Genomic DNA, 24,245 nt, shown 5'->3' on the forward strand with positions numbered 1-24,245 from the left:
ACGGCCTTTCAGATCATTGTTACGTTTTTCTGAGTAATTGTATCGTGTGTTATTAAAACTCCTACTTGCCGATGTTTTGGACAGTGTTACTGTTAAATCACAAAAAATTGACAATCGTACTCTCCGAACCCGCGAAATTTGAAAATTCCCGTTATTTTCTAAACACACCTCTTATTTGTCAACAATTCTGTAGTTTGGATCTAAAGAGCCAATGACGTTAATCGTAATACTACACGAGAGTTATTATTTTCCCATTTTGTGGCGTTATAATGAACTCTTGAAATGTTTTGAAAACAACAATATTTTCAGTTTGTCCAAATTTTTGGAGACAAGGACTGGATTCAGATGAAAGAATTGAAGGAATATAGGCAGAATGGTGAATGTTGCACAGTGTGTAAAGTGGCCACTTAAACCAGCCATTGGACTAACTCAAAATATTGTTGATAAATTACCTGGTCCATGAAGAAGTAAAGAAATTGAAAAAATAACATTTTCAGGCGTTGCCTAGTATGTAGGTGAAAGAATTCAATTAGATGAATCTCACCCGCATAAATAAAGGTTCAGCTCTTTAACTTCACAAACATCAACAGATGAAATAATTGAAGGAATATAGATGTTCAAATATAGGCAGAATGATGAATGTTACACAGTGTGTAAAGTGGCCACTTAAACCAGCCATTGACAGGTCATAAGCCCTGCAGATGCCTAGACTTTTAAACAACCTTCTCTTAAATGTTCTTCATCTCTGTTGTAATATGTTTTAAAAACAAATATTAATAAAAAAAACATTTCCAAGGCTAAAGGAAAAAAATGGTATGAGTCCCATTTTGACTTAGGAATGCAGTTTTGATAGTAATATTTGTTACCATCAAATTAAAAAAACAAACAACGGAAGAAAATGAATAGTCACTGAGATATTCGTCCTTAAAATATGGCGAGCAGGAAAAAAAGGTTAAGTTCTAAATATTTTTGAATGCTTACCGCAGAAATGAATACAAGTATTTTGTTCAACTCCTATCAATGGCAGGCGGCTACTTCAAATCATAGTCTACCAGCAGAAATAATGCAATAAAAAAAAAATCTAATCATTTGAATGACAAAAAAGTCACTATAGCTTAAAGAAAAGATCAAGAGCCAGATTTTTTACATAAATGAGACTGATATATTCACTTTTAGATCAAAGACAACTTTATTACCATTTTATAAAAAAAAAATGTCCCTTTCCAAGCAGACACATTTACAAATTGATAAATAAAATCTTAAAGGGATTTCTTAAAGAAGCCATAATAATTGTTCCTGGTAAACAACAGTTGAAAATACTAACTTAAATAATACTTTGACGATAAAAATATGTTTTTTTTTGGATTTATCGAAATTTCAAAGCCCCAAAGTAACGATGTGAACATTTAAAAAATCTTAAATATTACCCGTTACTTGTAACTTACATAATTTTTTACTTGTTTTTGCTGACACACAACTTTTTTCCCCCGAACACTTAGATTTATATTTTTGTTTTTGTTTTAGGTTCACGTAATGAAATATTTGTATTTTTTGGTTTGAATTTATATAAAACAAACACAAATCCAACAAATTAAAATCTTGTTTAATGTGTCAAGTACTTAAGTAAAAAAATGTGTGGATGTAAACTTAAAAAAACAAGTGTATTAAAAATCTCAAAACCCACATTTTATGACGTACATTTCTTTTTCTCTGTAGTCTTCATATACATGTTTGTGTTTTAATAAAATGGTTAACTTTTTTTTCAATTGTCTCTACAAAATGGTGTCAATAAAATAATGAAATCTGATATTGGGCCCTTTGGATCCGTGGCACAGAATTATGGAAGAAAATGTCAATTTTTTTTTGGTAGCTGCAACTAAAATAGATTATTTACAAAAGCTTTTGTGGAATCATGATATATAAACTACCTAAATAAAACAAATTTAAGCAATTTTCAGTTATTATTTACAATCATTCACACGTTTAATATAAAAGCGTATAAAACAGTATGTAACCAAAAAAATGGCGGATTTTGCATTCCGATCTAGTTCCGACGCGCAATCTGTAATTGCACATATTGTCTTTCGTTTATTACACCATATCAGAATTTATATTACACGTTTACAAAATGTAAAGATGTTGTCAGTGTTTATTTTATTAGAAATCGCTTAGGGTTTTTTTTATCTTAATCTTATTAAACATGTTCTTTAATTACGTGTAATTTTTATTTTGTTTGAGTGGAAAGAAAAAAAAATTTCGGAGCACCCCAAGGATCTATTTTGGGTCCACTATTATATATTTAATTCATTAATGACTTATCATTGTACAATTTTAAAGAAAAAAAAATGTATGCCAACGACATTGGACTTTTCTTAAAAATCAAACTGAAGTATAAACAAACAATAATATAAACGAAAACCTAACTATGCTGACTAAATGGACCAACTAAAACTAACTTATACTTAATAAAAAAAAGCAATAATATCCATTTTGAATCTAGAAAAAAAGGTCATAAAATAAATGCTTACATAAAAAAAGAACGACTTTTTGAAATTGAACATGGTAAATATTTAGAACTTACAATAGAAAGACAATAGACATGAATAACTCATATCAATAATGTAATTAGCAAAATAGCAATATTATTGAATCGTTTTTTCAAAAACCAAAAACTTTGTTCCGAAACTGGAAAAATTCTTATGTATAAAGCCTATATCAAATCTGAAATATGTTATATGCAACAACTATGGGGAACAGGAAACTAAAAAGATGTGAACTGACTACAACGAAAACAAAATAAAATATATAAGCTAGTATCTGACCTCCTTTATCTAACAACTAAATACTTCTTTGAAAAAACAGAACATTTAAATGTAAATGAACTTTTTCTACTTAAATCTTTAAAATTTATTAGTAAGTTAGCCACTAATATCACTGAAGACAAAGAAATAAAAAATAAATGAAACGTAATAAACATGGACATAATAGAAGAATATCAGAAAAAAATCACAAATATAACATTCCAAAACGAGACAAGGACAATCGAGACAAATAAATTAGGGAGTGAAATTATACAATAAACTACCGGACAAAAATAAACAAAAGACTCAGACAAACTTTTTAAAAGATGTAAAAAATATTATCATCAACAACAGAGGATGAAAAAAAAAAAATTTTGTAAAATGTATCCGTAAGGGTCAATAAATAAATTTTCAAGTACTTTTTTTTTAATTCAGCGTCTGTGTATGTGTCTGTAGCATGTGTAGAATCAAAACCCTTGGATGACAGTTTCTTACTCTATGAGAATATCTTATCTCAGGTTAAAATCAAGAAAAATCTGAAGGAATTTATCTTCTTTTGCCTATCACATTTGAGGTTTTATTTTATAAAATTATTTGAGAACTTTAAATGTTTTTTTACAGTTTAAATGACTTTCCGAACAAAATAATCATAAACCAACTCCACTCTGAAAAAAACAAGGTAAAAAAAGGAACAGAAAAACGATTAAAAAACAAACATGTTTGTTTAAAATATTTGTATTTATTTTTGAGTCAGCAGTTTATAAAATTGTGTAAATATTTGGTATTGCTTTATCATGTTTATTATTGTTTTCTTTAATTGCAAGAAAACATTGATTTTTCGGAAAAGTAAATCTGATCTTTCCGGAAAATAAACAGTGCGGTAGCATAATTTTTGTTGACTTTGCGGTTTTTCCATTATTTCTGGAAATTGGAAATTCAGGATTTATGTTTTTATCTACAAATCTTTATTGTCCATTTTATTGCCCATTTTTCATACCTCATTGCAGTGAAATAATTTTATTTTATTTGTTTAAGTATTCTCTTTTACAACCTTATTTATTTGAACAATGACTTAAAGAATAAAAAGTTTTATAGTTTGAATATTTCATGAACATATTGGTGGATTCCATGGAGTAATGGCTAAGATGTTTGACTCACACACGGAAATGTCCGGGTTGGATTCCCAGTGAAAAGACAAAACTTAAGTTTGATTTTTCGTAAGCCTAGGTAATGAGAGTTGTTATTCAACACTTTAATTAGCTTTTCTGGCCTTTTGTAGTGCAAAAAAAAAGTTCTTTAAATTTAATTTTTAGAAAAAAATAATTCTTTAAATTTATATTATTGACTTGCTTTATCTGTGGTTTGTTGGGTTTACTTTTCGTTAAGGTTTTAGAGTAGGATTTTAGATTTGTGAACATAATAACAATATCACATTTTTATAGACTAACGGATCATCTTATTTTATATTATATATATTCTTTCATAGTCATAGTTGGAAGACCAAGCTACTTTCAATCCTGATTGAATATATTATTCTACCAGGAAAATTTCTATTGATAATCAAAAACTCTTATTGAAAAACGACATGGCTACTTAATTTCTCCCTTATATCACGCTAGCTAGTTAATTTTAAAAATAAATGAAACAGGTATGTTTAGTTAAAGTTTGTTTTTTATTGTATTTAACAAATTAATATTCTCCGCGACTAGCATTTGCGTAGCGCATTCTGTTGGCCCAATTATTTGTTTTTTTTTTTCCTAAATTGCCTTTATTTTTTTAAGAGTGTACTTTATATTGGCTTCTTATGCTTCGATAGTGGTTAATTTGTTTTCATAGACGAAAGGAAATAATCCGATGCCGTCAAATTTATGAAATTAATATGTTGAATTTATGGTTTCTTAAAGAACCTTATTATACGTTCAGCAAACTGAACACCAATTTTATGAAGTAATTTTTTACAATTCGTTAGTGATTTTCGAGTGAAAAGCATCTTATTTTCAATTTGAGTATTGAAACAGAGCATAATTTTAAAAAAATGTTATTATTCATTTAATAAGACCAGACAGTATTTCTAATCGAAAGTTATAAAACAACAAAAAAAACACAAGTTTCATGAAGTATTACTGAATGTAATCTTTTGCGTGGCAGTATAAGGATTATCGTCATGCATACCTTGTACATTATGTACCTACGAGCAAAGAGGGAGTTGTAACGTACAGGTTTTAAGCCCCGCTTACTCAAGTATATTAGCGCTATATAGTAAATTATAAATCTAGCATATAAGAACGTTATCAAAGATTGTGGATTGGAGTTTTACTGCTATGCAGATGATGCTCAGATTTATTTTTATTGTAAACTAGGTGAGAGAAGTGTGTTTGTTGATTTAATTTATGGATACATTGAGAAAATAGAAAACTGGATGATTGAAAATAGACTAACATTAAACCCATCTAAAACGGAATGATTATGGATGGTTTCAGCCAGACGACAGAATTTGATTCAGGATACAGCACTACTTGATGTAAAAAGTACCGCTTTACCCACCGTTAAGCTACTGGAAGGTAATGCTTCTACCAGCTGAGACAAATTAAATGCATACGCAAAAAAAAACCGGTTGATGCCGCTCGTCAATTAATATATGCGTTTGTTGTGTCTAGACTTGATTATTGTAATAGTATCTATGCAGGTCTACCACTGAATAAAATAACTCACCTACAGTCTGTTTTAAATTCCACATCGAGACTAATTATCGGAATCTCAGAGTTCAGTCATATCACTCCACTACTTCGGGAATTACACTGGTTACGTTTTCCATAGAGGGTAAAATACAAACTATGTTGGCTTATGTTTAAGTCACTGCACAACTCTGCTATGGAATATCTAGGAGAACCATGTATTCCAGATAAATAAGCTGACAGACGTCTTACGCTTAGATCAGCTACACCTTTGTTAAAAGAAAAGTTATTATACCTCAAAGCAAATAGTGCACTAAATTTGGTGAACGCGCATTTGCGGTCGCAGGCCCTATGGCATGGAATGCTCTTTAAGCAGAAGTGCGAAACTGTGAGAGTGAGGTTGATGTTTTTTTTGAAAAAAATTAGAACCAATTTCTTCTCTAAATCATTTGCATAAATCCGTACATGTGATAAAATAGTATATTAAGTTATAAATAATGATAACAAACATATAAAGTGTTTTTTGGTCAGGTTAGTCTTCACCTTACATGGATCATATCGTTCTAAAAGGAAGGTGTTGGCAATTCTGTCAGTTGACGGCAGTTTTTTATTAACGTTGAACCACAATTTATTTTTTAGAAAAAAGAGAAAGAAATAAGAATGTAAGAATCATAAATATTTTAAATAGAAAGCCCTATTGAAGAAAGTTAAAGAATTTAAATTTATTAAGGATAGAGAAAAAATTTCATAAAGAAAATATCTAGGTACACATATACAGGGCTTATAATCATTTCAATTACAAAATGACGCCTGAATGTACTTCATCTTCTACCAGAAATGATCAAGATTGAAATTTCTTGCTAATTAATCTATTTTTGCTTAAACGTTTTTCATTGATAGCTGCTTTTATCTAAATCAACCTTTAATCATACCCCAAAGTAAAAAAGGTTTTTCTTTTTAAAATTAAAAGTTTTTTGAACATCTAATTTTTTTTATAAAAAAATAATTTTGTTTCATTAGTGACGAGCTGAACCCGGCAATACTTTGCTATTGCTAGATTTGAGTTCATACTCGTATACATATTAAATGAACAAAATCGAATGCTGTCGAAATACGATATCTCATGTAAATGTGTCGTTAAAATATATACGATAGATGCACAAATTAATGTTGAGATCCGTAAATTGTGTAAAGCTGAGATAAGAATTAATAACACTATCAAGAAAGGAGCTCTGCGTTGGCTTGGAGATAGAGAGCGAATGGCCAGCGAAAGAACGGCTAAAACTATTTACAATGCTAATATTGATGGATGCAGAAAAGAGAAAAACCGAGAAAGGCATGTTATGACCAAGTTCAACAAATACTTGATGATGCATGAGAAGATCTATGAATGTAGAGGAAGCGAGATCTGAAAGCAAAGATAGAGTGATGTGGCGTTTTATTTTCTCTCCTTACCCTTAGACGGCGTGATAGTTTGTTGTTGATGTTGTTATTGAAAAAAAAACATTTCTCTAATGCCATAATTCAGAAAAGAAATACGTGAATACGTTTGTATGAAGAAAAATCGTACCACGTTTCCTCTTAAGGTTAAACATAATTAAGTGTACATATCTAAATTAACGAATTTTTTTTAGTAAAAACCGTGTGGATACACGTAAAAAAGATGTTGTAACTTTTCATTGGTAAGTAGGTACCTAGGTTTATGATTGAATTCCATATTTAAAAATAATTAATTTAAGTAGCTTCCTAAGTACTTGTTTATCTTTAAATTCCGAAACATAAAATAATCTATTATTTTCAAATAAAGAATTCTTTCAGCAAATGTCAAACTCTGCTCAGGGATGCACTTGAGTCAGGAATGCGATTTTCAAAAATGTATCGAATGTTAGTTGATATTATTGTAGTATAACCAAAAATCCAGTAAAAAGAAATAAATGAGTAGAAATTATATGGAATTTAAGGAACTAATCAGACTGGAATTCATGAAAAACGAATGTTGTTTGTAAACATTCAAAAACCAGCTTTTTTATCTACAAAAAATAACCTATGACCATTTTTTCTGTATCTGTATTCTCGGCGAATGCAACCCTGGTGATGGATAAAAAAACAACAGTTATGCTCCCAACTTTCTTTGTACTTAATAAATTGAAGATTTCATGAGCTATAAATCTTTTCGTGGTAAAGATGTACATTTATCTAAAAACCGCACGCCAATCGGTCCGGTAGTTATTCAATCCATCGAGGATAACCATTTGAACATTGCTTTTTATATATAAAGATTCAGTTTTTTCAACTACTGTTAAAACAAAAAGTAAGTTCTAGTTCGTTCAATAACATTATTTTTTAAACATTTTTTGAAGCATAAGAATAAAAAAGTGATCAGTTTTTTTTTTAATAAAAAGAAATATTTGCGTTTTTATAATTTACCCAAATATTTGAATTTCGGTTGCAATTCTCAACGAGCTGTAAATAACTCAATAGAGGAAAAAGAAAATCAAGTTAAAGTAGAGTGGGGTTTGAACCTTGGACCTCTAATCCGTGAGCCCGCAATATTCCCCACGAGACCACAGCCCGATTCAACCTTTTCGATTCGCAAGCAGTACAAACCTTATAACTTTAATAGCATAATGAACAAATAGTGCTGCGATTTGCTTAAGTGGTGATTTGGGATTGGTAATCAGGTAATAATGTTTATTCGAATTTTAAAATTAAGTGTATGCTACCACATTTCATTATGTTGTACCCCAACGCAACACAAGGTTTTTAGTAATGGAGTTTGGGATACTTAACTATTTTACGTATTGCATATACTTTTGTAATAAATAAATCAAGTAAGACAGTCATAAATTGTACTCACCGAATGCTGGACTGAAGAACGTTACTAGGAGTAGAAGAGCCGTTAATTTGCCAGGAGGTTCCATGGCCTTCATATTTCCAGCAGTTGTGTCAGTATTTTGACAGTTTGTTTATTTGCCGCGACGTAAAACACATTTTCATTCGGACAACGAACACAAATTTGACAATTAACGCCGTTTCCAAGCCACGGGATGGTTTACACAAAGCAATAAGTGTCACAAACCTATTCGACTTTTACGTCACGCCGAATTCTCCGTTCCCCATTTTAATTAAACTATGAAGTAATTTATTTTGAAAACCCGAAGACCTTATAAAAGACTTAAACTAACATAGAATACGTCTTTAGAGTCTTAGCCGTCTAGAGCATTTTAGTCATGGAATTAATTAAACAAATTCACAAATTTACCGCAGTTTTTGGAGTTGTTAACCGCTTTGCAATTATTTAACTGAGTTTGAAACATTTCTTAGCACGGAAAGTCTTATTTTTCTTGGGTTTTTGCCTTATCACTACCATTTGCGTGACAAAGCAATCCGTTGTAGCTAATGCTGCAGTGTGCGTGCTCAGCCAATCACAGCTTTCTGAAACAAAATAACGACAAATTATTTTATAATTAGGCGCCATACGATCTGCTTTACTTCGTTAAAAAATATGTTTTATGACCCTCAACGAAAACAAATAATATCATTTAATAGTAAATGGTGTTTTTTTTCTTTCAACATATTTGTTGGATCCTATTTCATTACAAATACTTCATTTTACTAGCATTTTGATCCTTAAAACGTGGATTTAAAATAAATGTAATTTTCCTTGTACATACTATATATTACTAGCGGACCCGACAGACGTTGTCCTGTTCAAACGTTGGCTTTTCTGCTATTAACTTGGAAAAATATATTTCATTGATAAGAATTTCAAAATTAAAAATTATTAATATTCAAATATTGAAATTAAGTAGGTACCTAGGTACTTGTTTATGATTGAATTCCAAAACATAAATTAATTAATTTTCATTTATAAAATTCTTTTTGCAAATGTTAAACTCGGCTCTTCTCACCAACAGGTGTGCACTTTATTCATGAATGCGATTTTCAAAAATGTATTTAGTGTCAGCTAATATTACTTTAGTACTACCAAAAATCCAGTAAAAAGAAATAAATAAAAAAAAATTACAATGAATGCATGGAAATAATCTGATTGGGATCCATAAAAAGCGAATGTTGTTTATAAACATTCAAAAACAAACTTATTTTAAACACAAAAAAACAACATTCTTCCATTTTTTTTGTAAGTGCATTCTCGTTGAATGCAACCCTGGTAGGTTGATAAAAGAATATTGATGCTTTTAACTTTTTTTTACAGATTTGATTGAAAATTTAAATATCTACGAACACGCGCAGCGCAAAACCCTACATTTAACTAAAAACCGCAAGTAAATTGGTTAAGCCGTTTAGGAGAAATTCAGTGACATCACACGTTCGGAGGAATTACATATATAAAGAAGAATATGCCAAACATTTTACTTCAAAATAACCGATTTCAATAAATCAATATATTATGTTTATTGTGTATCAATCAAATTTTAAAATAAAATGCCTTTTTTCAGAATACGGTTTTGAAATTTAAAATAATTTTAAAAATACAATTTATAATATTTCTTGATTTAAATTTAAACAAAAAGGTTTCGAACTTTTTACCAAGTTCTTTATTGTACCATTTTCAATATAATCACAAATTGTACACAATTATTTTTTATTACAATTACGCAAATTCTTTTCTTTTATATTATGTGTCATTAGATTTACAGTGGATTTTTTGAATTGGCTCTAGTATTGTTAATTTTCTTTTTACTTATTTTGTTTATGTCATAGCTATAAAAATCCAAAATAATAATAAAATAAAATAAATAAACGTTTATTTTTGTAAAGTAAACATAAAGTAGCTCGTCCAGGCCTAAGGAGGGTTTCTAGGGTCCCACAGAAGCGTATTCTCTTGAATATTTTTTTTTTATCACCATATCGATTTCATTCCCATAATGTTAAAAATGTATTGAAATTATTTAAACATTTTGCAGTCGAATGTTTTCAATAATAAATCACATTTGCCTTTGCTTTACCCGTGCAAACAGCAAATATTACAATTAATCGCTTTACAATTTAACAATTTTTGATACGTTGCTCATTTTACACGTGTGCTCCTTATTATTTGTTCGCTTATTTTCACCAATAACAACAAAAATCCGGACTTCGTGCTTTAGATTTTAGATGCATTCCTTCTACAAACTCTTCGTTGTACCTTTCCGCTAACGGATTGTGTGACTCAAGATCAGTGTTATACAACTTGCAGCAGCGAGACAAGCGCGATGTCACATAGCGCCCTCTCGCAACAGTATTTTCTGAGAAAATGAATGAATTTTGCAGAAAACTCAAAGAGTTTTATAAATACTACCACAATAATCAAAATGACATTTTTTTAAAGCCGTATTAACAGCATTTTAGCTGGGGTAATCTTGGTACCCCCCCCTCAGGAATTCGAGGATTTTTTTCACCCTTTGACTCGGAAAGGTTAAAAATCTTAAAAATTTTAATGTCAAAAAATACAAGCTTCTATTTATGAAAAAGTTTTTTTCCATATATTTTTTGTAATTCAAAAATATACAAAGTTAACACTCATAACCTATGATAAAAAAAAAACTTAATTTCCACGAAGCCATTTTTTTGTATTATTATATTTTGTTTGTATTGATAACTGTTTTTCCCGAATTTCATGTATAACATTTCTCAGTAATACTTGAATGGCAGAAATGATGTAAAAATGAAATGTTATTTTAAAACATCATTAAATATAGTATTCATATTCGGCGCTATTGCTGACTTAAAAAGTATTTTAAATTAAGCATGAATTTTCGGTTTTTGTGTTTTTTTTTTAGTTATAATTTGAGTTATTGATTTTCATAAAAAAACAATGTATCGTTGTTATTTTAATTATCACATTATTATGCCACGTCAGTTTTTGCCACTACGAAGTTTCGTGCAGCATTACTGCCTCTTTTATCTGGACTGACATATCAGATCGTAATAACCCTGCAATACTCTGGAAAAAAATTTAAATGAATATTTTTTTAGTTTTTCATCGGAACAGGCCAGATGACCAAATCGCAGTATCGAATTTCACAATTCTAAGAATCGAGTTGTAGTTTCAAAGCTAGTGCTGCGGATTTACGGATCAGAGGTCTAAGGTTCGAGTCTCACTCCTCTCAGCTCGATTCCCACTTTTTAATAGTGAGTTATTTACAATTCATCAAAAATAACTCATTAAATTGAAATATTTGGGTAAATTGCAAGAACGCAAATATTTTAATATCTATTTTTATTATAAAAAAAACTATTTTGTTTAAAGCAGTGAAAAAATATCAAATGGGATAAAAATTAGACCACATATTTTTTTTGAGATCTTGATGATTTCTGCAAATTGTATAGTCTTTTCTCAATTCTGAGTATTCTGTGCTCACCAATATGGTGGATTTTCTGTCATGGTGTGGTGCATTACAATAAAAAAAATTAAAACTTCAAATTTTTTTTTTAACAATTTTCAATATTATTTAGGTATTTCTTAACAGTACACAAAGACGAATATAAAATATAGACAAGGGACAAAACGCTAAACAAATTTATTCAGTGATCGAATAAACAAACTCTGTATGTGCTTCCACTTCACATTTATAGAGGGGTGTCCACTGGGATACTTCACGTGTAAAAAATAAAGCAAACACTTGTGAAAATTAATCAATTTGTGGGAACATGTTAATAAATTCAAAAGAAAACACGGACCTGACAATTAGGTCAATTTATTTGACACTGAAAATGACGCTTTTTTTATTAATTTGATGTTTAATTTGTACTATTTAATTTAAATAGAGGTAGAACGTGGCTAGAATCATAATTAGGTAAATGAGATTTTTTTAAATATTTGTTTTTTTAGGTAACCGTGAATAATACTTTTACATTCCTGTTTATAAGACTAGTTTTTTTATAAAATAATATTATTTTACTTCGGGCTTGAGAATTTTTTCGGTAATGTTATAGCTGAGGTATTTTCCTCACACACGGAGCGTTTTAAGTTTGATTCCCGGAGTGATAAAATCTCTCTCCCGGTGAGATCTTCTTCTTTTCAAAATAGATAATTCAGAAATTTCATTCATGACTTAGGTATTATCATTTATAAGCATTTAGGGTGGCACGATCAGGTTAACGAAGTTAGTTGTAAATTTTATAGCAGTTTGCACTTACTTAAAAGATTACAGAATTTCTTGCCAATTAATGTTAAGCAAACATTAGTCCAGGGCTTACTTCTTCCACTCCTTGAATATGCGGATGTATGTTATCCAGATGCTAACTCTGAATTACTTGATAAATTAGAACGATTGCATAATATTTGTATTTGTTATATCTTTGATCTTCGCAAATTTGACCACATAACCGAGTATCGCACGCAACTACACTGGCTCAGTATCAGGCATAGAAGAAGCATTCACATTCTATCACTTCTTTACAATATTTTCAATAATCCCACTTTGCCTGTTTATCTGAAAGAGCTCATCCAACCTCTTTCACAACACGGACTATCTCTTCGTTCGTGTAACGATATAATCTTTTTAATGCCCTTTCATAGCTCTAACTTTCGTGCCTCCTCTTTCACAATAGTAGCTGCTTGATTGTGGAATAATCTACTCACTAATGTGAGAGACACCCCTTCTTTATTTACATTTAAGTAAAGATTGAAATATCACTATCTAAATATTCAAATTGTTCCTTTGTCCATCTTTCCCTTCCTTTCTTCCCGTCTCCTCTCCTCTCTTTATAGTATAGTGTAATTTTTTTTAAAAACATATTTTTATTCTGTTAATCTTTATTTTTAATTTATGTATAAAGTTGTAAGATTTAATATGTCCATGTTTTTAAAATTTTCTCAAACTGAACGGTTTTGGGTAGGTAGGAAAAAATTGCCTGAAGACGATTCCCCCCCCCCCCCCCTTATATTTATATATTTTCTACGTATATAAAGTGTCAAATAAATAGATAATTATGATCACATGAGAATTAATGTGATTTTTTTAAGCCTAGCTGTTCAGTGTTGTAATTCAAAAACACAATTGAGTCCTGTTCTTCTAACATGTACAAAAATAAATGGAATATATATGGTTATATCGAACTGGATTTAACCTTTTCAATTATTGATCGTAATGCACATTTTAATAGAAAATGACAGAAATATGCATGTTAGAAAAATGCATAAAGCTAAGAGTCACAGACATAGTGTGCAAAGTTATCACTAAGATATTGCAACAGAGGAGAAAAACTCGTTGAAAGGGAGAATATGAAAGTCCAGGCATTTACACAGTTGTGCAAAAAATATATATGTGAATGCCATTCTTCAAAATAAATAGCTTCTAAATACATATCTAAGCTATGTTGTCAATATTTTCAATGCATTTTTATTTCTATTTGAATCTAAAGTTCGAACTTAGTAACATCACAAAATATTCTGAAAATTCAAGCGCCGGAGTATTTGAAAAATAGGCAAACGTCAAAAGCAAGAAGACGAACATTTTACTTGAGAAAAGTTTGAAACTTTTTTGAAAAAGTGCCGCTACATCAAAAGACATCATCTATTTTGGTCTGAACTTTTAAATATTTCACTTGTAGCACTCATTGGGCAATTTCCAAAATACTTCAAGCATTATATTGGTCTTTTATATCAGCAAATCATAATTCGTGTTTGATTTCCATTTACCTGACATAAAATTATTGATACTCTATTTCTTTACATATTCATAAAATTTTTTTTTTAAACTAGCGGACTCGACAGATATTATCCTGCTCGAAAGTTGTCTCGCCTGCTATTATCTGGTTGAACAAACGTTTTTGCGGAAATAAGGACACACTTTATTTATTTTCAACTTTTTGAAAAGGGTTAATTTTTTATTTTATCTCCTCATGTGATTGGCAAAAAGTCCTCATCGTGCTCAAATCAAAATCACGCAAAAATTACTGCTCTAGTTCCATCATTCAGTTAGAAAATACGGGAATACATGGTAATGAAGGAAAATCATAGCGTGATTAACCCTGAGCCCTCTAAAATAATGACACTCAACCCATGCGAAACGCGAATTTAGTCATTCTCTAATCGCCAGCCGTGTTTTAACGTGAGCGTGACATTTAGTTCGGAACTAAAATAAATTAAAAGAAAAGTGCCCAATTGTCAAAAGTGCGAAAACTGTTCGGATATAAGATTTTTTTTTATATTTATGTATGTATGTACGATATTTATTTATAAAGGTACTTGTTTATGATTGAATTATAAAACTAAAAATTGTTAATATTCAAATTTTGAATTTAATAAGGTACATTTGTATTTGTTTTATGGTTAAATTTCAAAACATAAAATAATTCGTTTTCAAATAATATAATTTTGTAATAAAATGTAAAACTTTGCGCTACTTACCAACTATGGTGAATTTTGTGTAAGAATCCGTTTTACAAAAATGCATCAAATGTCAGTTAATTTTTTTTTTTAATTCCTAAAAATTCGTTTAAAATAAGTTAACAGATAGAAATTCAGAAATCATAAAGAATTTCATCAATTTTGGATTCACTCAAAATGATTCTTGTTTGTAAGCATTATAATAAAAACTTTTTTTAACCATACAAAAAAAATAACATTCTTCGAATTTTATGGAATATGTTTTAATTTATTTACAAACCTAATTCACGTAAATTAGATTATTTTGCAAAAAATCACATGTACATTGGTTCAGTAGTTATTGAGTCTATAAAGGACAAACATACATACTCTTACATTAATTTATATATATATGTATCTTTGTATATATATATATAAATATAAAGTATCACATCATTTAAAAAATGTATACAATATTTTTAAAGTTTAAATACGTTTTCAAGTTTTTTGGTAATTAAACTATTATTTTGAAAGAAGAAATGTTTTAAAAGAAAATAAAACTTATTTAAAAAAAATTCGGTAACACCTATGATTGGAAATTACTTAACTTTATAATAGGGCAAAAAGCTGATTTGTCCGGTATCTAAAGCACTGTTTACTAACAATAAATTGAAACAAACTATATGCCTATTCTTGTTTTTCTTACTCCAACCCACGCGTAATGTCATTATATATTACATCACATAATAAGTACGTAGCATGACATATAATTGGCCCCACTTTTGACCATCCATTTATATTTTAGGAAGCACTTATTTTTAAATAATACGTTTCAAAAATTCATAAAAATCTGACGTTTGGTTCACAGGTTACAGCGGTATCAGTAATACTTTGATTAATTTAAAAATAATGGAAAAATATTAATTGCTTGTGTTGATAAATAATTGCTTTTTTATGAGATAAAATACTGTTAAAGCAAAGTAAAACAAGTTTTAGTGAAGTGGTTTCCTGATTTTCAACGCAGCCATATGGACACCGATGATGCTGAACGCTGTGGTCGCCTAAATTCGGCAGTTGTTCCAGACAACATAAAGTCCACTTATTGTTTTGGCTATCGTAAATTGAAGTTGCGTGGGATAGCTGATCCTTTAAATATATCAAAAGGCAGTGTGTTCAATATTTTACATCCATCTTTGTCAGTGAGACAGCTCTCTTCGAAGTGTGTACCGCGTTTGATCTCAGTTAATTAATTTTAAAACCATTTATCCGCTCAAATTTCCTTGCCTCCTCTTTCACAGTAGTAACACTGCTGAATTGTAGAATAATCCCCTCAAATGTAAGAGAAACTTCTTTTTTTTTGACATTTAAATCAATATTGAAATGTCACAATCAAAATGTTGGAGACGTTTGTTCCTTTCTCCTTTTTCTATCCTTTCCATCCCCCCTCCGTTCCCCTCTTCATGATAAAATGTAAATTTTTAGTTTATAAAGTGTTTTAATAGTTTTTATTAAGTTATGAGATTCTGCATAAATACCCAGAATATGTCCATATTCCTGTAATTTTCTCAATCTTAACCGTTTCGGTAGGTAGGGAGAAATTGCCTTTAGGCAATATGCCCGCCCTTTATCATATTTATAAATTTAATACATATACATATTAAATAACAGGGAATCTATATAAAACTAGTAAATAGAATGTTTAAATGGGGCTTACATATACAGTGTATATATAAACATTGTATAATATGTATTTAAAGTGTTAAATAAATTGATTAAAATCAACAACGCGTCGACAATTCAGAGCGTTGTTTGATTTTTTTTAGTGTAATAAAAGACTTTTTCACACGGTATGGGACAACAGATGAAACATGGATCCATCGCTAGTAGTTAATACGTAGTTGGTAATTATTGTTAAAAATAAATTTAAAAATACTATAAAAAGTTACATTTATTTCATTTGCCACTTTTTAACATACCTACGTATGAAATTATAGAAAATAAAAATATTTTTCCTTAATAAAGAATAAAGAAAATATTAATTAAAACTGGTATTATTTAAAACTAATTCATAAACAAGATATCCAGCGGCAGATTTCCGATGTTAATTTTTTTTTTTTTTTAATAACACTATATAAATGAAAACGATTTTTTACTATGAATAGAAAACAAAAACGGATTTTATTTTTTAATGATCACATTTTCTGAATGTGGACCATTGCTTTGTATGCACTCCCCTAACCTGTTCCGCATATTTTTAAAAACACATCTGCACAGTGCACTAGAAATTACATTTATTTCAAGTCAGACATTGTCTTTGAACTGTGCGATACTGGCCGGTTGATTTTTGTCGCCGAGACTTTTGAGATAGTCTAACAAAAAAAATCACTTGGACTGGGATCGGGAGATCTCGCGGGCCAGGCGATGTCGCCAAATCTGTAGATAACGTTTTCTGGGAATAATGCCCTAACTGCATTCATTGATGGCTGGGTTGTGTGGGTAGCTGCACCATTTTGTTGAATTCGTGTGATTCGATCGAAAAAAAAACCGCCGTCAACTTGTTGTCTACAAAACCTGTCAACCAACTCGCAATGTCTTTCAGAATTGACGGTCACGGCTGCGCCTTGCTTGTTTTCAAAAAAGTAAGGCCCTATAATGCTCTTGCTAAAACGACACAACAAACAGTATTTTTTTAGCTGTCTTGTAGCATCTTACGCATTTTTTTCGGATCGTTTGGATCCCAGTAGCAATATTTTTGTTTATTGACATAATCGCCGAAATAAAAATGTGATTCATCGCTAAGAAGATGTTCCCCATTCGATCAGTCTGTTCGGCATAGATTTTCCTGATTCATAATAATTATTTTGTAAATTTTTCATGATTTGAATATTGCAAGGATGGAACTTTAATATCTTCTTTAGGATCGTTTGCAAAGTTTACCTGGGGATGCCTTAAACCGTAGAGCGTTTGCTGATCGAAAGTCGCAGATTTTCGAGTTCAGAATAACCGACTCGTTGCACGTTTTCTTTGGTTGATACCGTCGGTCTTTCGTCGGCCGACCAAAATTCGGTTTGTTTACTTTTGAAGCTGAAGCTCTGAATCGTTTTGCCTAGTTTTCGATTATTTTATTAAATGGCGTATTACAAATGCGAAGTATGTTTAAGAAAGCACAAAACTTACGACACGCGGCAATGGGCGAAAACTCATTAGTTAGGTACGCCTCAATAGCGTGACAAATCCACGATGCTCACGATATCAAAACACCCTCTCGCGTCTCTCCCGCACTTTCCAATAGAACATTATTTCAATTCAAAGCCGGAAATCTACCGCTGGACACCTTGTACTCAAAATAACTATTTGGAAAGCTAAGGTATGCCATTATATATATATTTTTTGTATTTTCTCAATTCAAATATATTTTTTTGCAGGCTCTATCACGTATGGTTTCTTATTCTGAGCTCATTGATCTACATATATTTAATAAATATATATAATATACGAGTATGTATTTTTTCAATAAAAACACAACAATGCTTCATATCTCCTTCAGAATCAAGAAAACGGAACCAGCTTTTGTGAAAAGACATTTCAATAGTTCTTGACAACAATGAGTTAGTAGAAGAGCGCAACCTATATACAAAATTGAAAATATTTTTCAAAGGCTTTAAATAATTTCCTCTTAAAACCTCTTTCTTTCAATCTAGTTGTTTACGCTTGAATAAGAAATGATTTTCTGTTTTATTCACTTAATTATAAAGCAACTTGTTTTTGCCTATTATTTATGTTCTCCCGTTCCTTTAACCTTCCTAATAGGCACCTTTTAATCAAATCATCATCAGTGCCAATTACAGTGTCGGGTCCAGCATATTTTTTTTTTTTTTTTTTTATTTAAAAATTTATTTATAAACCCTTACGGATTATAACATTCATTTTACATAAAATAATACATACATTTTTCATTTATACTCTGTTGTTTAAAATAATATTTTTTACATCTTTTGTAAAGTTTGTCTGAGTCTTTTGTTTAGTTTTGTCTGGTAGTTTATTGTATAATTTCAGTCCCTGGTTCATTAGTCTTGATTGTCCTTGTCTTGTTTTAAATAGTTGTATATGGTATTTGTCTGATATTCTCGTATTATGTCCATGTTGACTACAATTTTTTATTAGTTTTAGTTCTTCGTCTACAATTACATTAGTGGCTAATTTATGGATAAATTTTAATGATTCTAGTTGAAAGAGTTCAGTTATATTTAATTGCTTAGTTTGTTTAAAAAGTTCTCTAGTTGCAGTTAAATAGGGAAGGTCATATACTAACTTTAATATTTTATTTTGTTAACTTTAATATTTTATCTCGAATTTCATGCCATCCTTTGCTTATTTTCCAATTAAGGAACATCGCTGAATTTAAAAACAATACATGAAAAACTTAATTTATTACTGAGATTTTTATCTCAAAGATGGTTCTAGAATTATTATTTTTAATATCTAATTTTAATATTTTAAGCATCATGCCGTAATTATTATTTGTCTGATTAGCGACATTTATTTAGAAGGAAAATAGTTTATATCATTAAGCTTTATTTTCTTAATTTTACTAAATATAACATACTCATGTTTCACAATTTGTGTTAAAATTGATCGCGCTTTACCAACAAACTAATTTTCCATCGAATTTACTGAAAAGCGCGTAAATGTTCATGCAAACTTTTGAAATTAGCTTAAATGGGAATACAAGCCATGTTGTATTTATCATGTGAGTAATATTTGCAATTGATAAATGATTATTAATTAACCATTGACTAAATTACGCGTAGTTAAAATTCATCAAAAATATATAGTCTGGTCTCATTCAAAGACTAACATTATTTTCCACTTTTCTGCATCGTAGTCAAAACTGAACAGCTTTATCGAGAAATTTATAATAAAAACAGTGTTTTGATTCAAAATAATGTTTATAAAGTGAAATTTCAAACCCGTTCTATCTGATAAAGTAAATGTTTTTATTTACTCTTCAGCCAATGGAGTGGAAATTTCACAAGAAAACTTTGTCAAACGAGTAAATATTTTGACGTGGGAAACACTTTTTGATTATGAAAAATAAACGATAAGAAACTGTGGTCGAAAATGTCTAGATTCTGCAATTTTGCGTGTTATATAAAATTATTTTTAAAGATACGATAAATTATGAAACGTTTTCTTTCTACAACACTGCAAGTGAATAGATATATTTAAGATGATATTTTCCATTACATAAGAGAATCAAATTTCCTTTTGTATCTGGGTGGTTAAAAAATACAGTCATATTTGTAAAATAATAAATAAAATTCAGTCATTGTTAGGTTATATAAGTCCTGGTGATGAAGAAGTTCCCATGAAACTGGTTGACTAATAACTAAAAAATATATTGGTTTATACAAATTTAAAATCAAATATTTTGTAAAATTGAACCAAAATTATGGACGAGTGCTTTTTTTTACTTAGCTACTCTTAAATAAAAGTCCCAAATAAGAAAATCAAGAACATCAGTTCGCCTCATTGTAAAGTGGTTGGCTGGTTCGTCTCCTATTCTTGAAGTCTATATTGAGTTTGAAGGTTGTTCAAACTATTATGGTTTTTTTTAGTGAATGTTACTGAGTATGTAAAGTGGCTACTCAGACTAACCAATGAAAGGTCATAAGCCCTGTAAATATCTAGATTTCTATATTCCTTTCTCAAAACGTTTTCTCTCTCTGTTGCAGCAAACTTGGATTTAAATAACTCCCTACGGCGGAAATGCAGCCCGTCTACAAACATTTGGATATACTCAAAATATTGTTGAATTGTACACACATTATTATTATAAGAGCACACATAACAATATGTTCATGTGTGCCCTTTTTCAAAATTAAAAAAATACCAAGATAGAATTCCAAGAATAAAATATTTGAAATTCATATTGAAAATTGATCTCAGCGTGTAATTATCACGTTAAAGATTATTAATTATGCCATAAAATTTAATTAAGGAACCCCCAGATAATTTAAATTATCTCATATATCCAGTTTATTACCAGGAGCACATAACGCGGCCGCGGGGAGCGAAGTGTCACTTAAGAATGAAGAATACAAGGCGGGTGACCCGACTTTATCACTGTTGATTTTCTCGTTCCGTTTTAATTATTTTACCCTCCGTTATATGTGATCCTGGTCCCAATTATATGCTTTGAGCTTTTGAAAATATTTGTAATACGCGTTATCCCAAAATCCTACGCCCACGCAATGCTTTGCACCTCTAAAATGTTAACAGTACTCCCCCCAGATCTTAAAATAAACCACGTAGAAATTATATTTTAATGTAAGCCGATACCTTTTGTGAAAAATCAAAATAAAGTTTATCTGAATTTTACTTAAATGCGTTTTCAATTGAAACGATAAGTTTTGTGCGTAAAAGCATAATAGAAAGAAGGTAACTACGTATTAATTTAGAAAACTTGTAAGTTAAAAATAAAGAGAGTTTTTTATTTATTTATTTTATTTTGGCAAAGATTCATACTAAAAAACATACAATTTGAAGGTATTTGTCGATATAATTTCACATGTTTCTTCAATTATAGAATTACACAAATAAATGAAATAACGTTTGGTTTTTTTATTTAAATTTTTAAAGCCTTACTTATAAACCTGGTATAAAGATACGCGTAGGCGTACTTGAAGAATAATAATGGAAATACCATCTATATTCTACCACAATAATTAGTATTTTATTCCATTTCGTATTCTACTACTATATTTTGGCGTAACCTTATACCAGGTGAATAAATAAGGCCCTTGAAATTTCGCATACAGTAAACAAAACGATTAAAAATAAGTTGCACGTGTGTTCTTATTAACTAAAATTAATTCCTAAGAGAATATTCTAAAAAGTTGGGAGAGTATCATGAAAAATGACAAGTTTGTTATCTCAGTAGTAGATTATTATTTAATTATTTATGTTTAAAGCATTAACTTTGTGGTTACAAATTTCAATATTAGTACATAACCACTTACAGACTTTTTCAGTCTACCAGCTTCGAGACTTACCCGTCTCTTCGTCAGGACACCCACTACACGAACATGCAAATACTAAATTACACCTTCACTGCTGCATTGGAGTTTATAAACTCCAATGCAGCTTGTGTTTATCAAAAAACATTGGGAGAGCGTCACGTTACGTCAATATTTGCATCAAAAAACACATAAGATGTTTAAATAATAATAATTTTTCAAAGTTTGCTAATCATTTTATAACTTTAAATAACGATGTTGGTAGGGATAAAATATTAAATATTTTACATTCAAATAATAATAAAGGACTTAAATGAAATACTATGGAGATTTTTCACATAAAAAAGCAAAAAAAAATTATATTCCCTAAATAAATAATCAAATATCTTTTCAGTACAGCCCTCTGAGATACCTATTCTCAAAACTCAGTATTTTCCTGTTTGGGTGTGAGGTGCTACAACTTGCATCCATAGAAAAAAATAGGTGTTATGCAAGTGTTATGTAGGCGGCATTTGGTTTTCACTGAGTACATATTCCACAATTCCTCTTTCTTCTCTAACTCATATAGTGTCTACGCGGCTCGACTGTTTAATCATCTCCCATCCACCATCAACATTATCTTTGTTTAAATCACGTCTAAAGGAACATCTCCTTTCTCCTCCTTAATCTCTCCTCCTTTCCTTTTTACCCTTTTTTTCCTTTTGCCCATGGAGTAATAGTTGTGATTTAAGGTTATTTATAAAAAAATACGTTTATTTTTATTTTTATATATCTTAAGCCATTTAATCTTTATTTTCTCTTGGATATGTTCTGTAACTTGAATTATAAAAATATTTTTTAAATTTTATTGGTTGGTTGAAAGAAATTGCCATTTGGCAATAAGCCCGCCAATGTACAAATAACATTATGTACAAAAAAAATAAAATATCTGATCTCCAGACAGCCTTCATCCTGTTGAATGTGGCGCCTGCTTCTCCTAACCGCACTCCCAGTATTTTTTAAAGCTCCCCTTTTCCATTACTTTGTTATTTGAAACTCTCGACGCGCTCGATGAATTAGTTTGACAAAGTCAGGGGATTTTGAGCATCAAGGCACGAAGTGTTACACAGTTCATGGGTTCTTGCAATATTGATTTTAAACCCATGCATGCAAAATACCTATTTAGGCTTTTTACAGAGGCCTGAAAACCCGTTAAACGTAATTATTTGTTTAATTGTATTTAAAATGCAGTTGCATAAAAAGTTACAATATTTTTCAGTACTGGGTACTTAAAAAATATTTTCAATTTTAAAATACCGATTCTAATAAAAACACTGATTTTATTTAATAAAATAAAATTATAAATGTTCTTCTTTTTAACAGACCTTAAGATAAAAGGATTTTTTTGGGTGCAATGAGCGATAGAGAAGTAAAGATAAAAAAGATAGACGTCACAGTGAAATAGTGAAATGCAATCTGGACTAGGTACTCCGTGTTTGTCATTGTTGATTACATCCTGACAGACGCTCGTCTGCGTAAAGCTCTCTTCTCTTATACCGTCGAGTGAGCCATGAATACATAACGGTTTGCCACATCTATCTCCTTATACTCATGATACTCTGGGATCCGAGTTCGCTGTGAGTTCAGAGGATTTACAGAGGGGTGAATGGGACGTGTAAAATAAACACCAAAATGAGCAGTTTCACATAAAGTAAACCAAGAGGAAACGATTAGAGAGAGTGCATTTTTAAAACAACCTATTTATTGGAATGAAGGTCATTACAACATTACATATTTAAAAACTTTTTAAATTTTTTTTTTTCTGAAATCGATATATATTTTCTGACTCTTAACCGCTACAAAGAAAATGCTAAAGCCTTAATTGCAAAAAAATAGTTGTTGTATTATTTTTTCTAACTGTTTTTAACAAACGTTGTATGATATGTATTTGTACATATATTTTCATAATTATATTGATTTTTTCTTGATAAAAAATGATAACAATTTTGGGTTACTTTGTGTCAATCTATTGGCGATAAGATTTTTTTAGCGAGTTAGCGAAACACTTTTTATTTTTGCATGTTTTGTTTTCATTTCACAATGATTACAATATATATATCACAAAAAGAGTAATATGGAGTGACTAAGTGGTTGATGGGATTGGTTGGTTTGTGGCTGGATGGACCGCCAGTTAATTATGGTCCACCTATCTTACCCAGCCTGTGATTTCCCAATTGTTAATGTTTATTTATTCTCCTTGTAGCAATGGCCATGAGTAGTTACGGTTGCTATGAGAACAATTATTCGCATTCGTAGCAACCACCATCAACAATCTCAAATTTTCTCTCTTCACAATTCGTTCTGAAGACAACCGCATGTATTATGATTTTTCTGCCCGCATCCGCTCGCCTTTCAATCATCTGCCCGCATTCGCACACCTTTTGATCTTCTGACC

The 24,245-nt window shown here is 30.1% G+C and overlaps 1 protein-coding gene across 2 annotated transcripts in view; it reads right to left on the reverse strand.

Moving 5' to 3' along the window:
• LOC148280767 (neurotrimin-like) overlaps positions 1-24,245 on the reverse strand; it is a 253,317-nt gene that overhangs the window by 195,643 nt on the left and 33,429 nt on the right. For both annotated transcript variants that reach the window (XM_088227843.1, XM_088227842.1), the window contains exon 2: positions 8,334-8,911. In XM_088227843.1, coding sequence (XP_088083969.1) covers positions 8,334-8,406 — 73 coding nt within the window. In that variant the 5' untranslated portion in view covers positions 8,407-8,911. The remainder of the gene's footprint in view (positions 1-8,333; positions 8,912-24,245) is intronic.

Source organism: Micrasema longulum, unplaced genomic scaffold (assembly GCF_059751315.1).
Source record: "Micrasema longulum isolate JH-2025_06_02 unplaced genomic scaffold, ASM5975131v1 h1tg000543l, whole genome shotgun sequence".
Lineage (NCBI taxonomy): Eukaryota > Metazoa > Arthropoda > Insecta > Trichoptera > Brachycentridae > Micrasema > Micrasema longulum.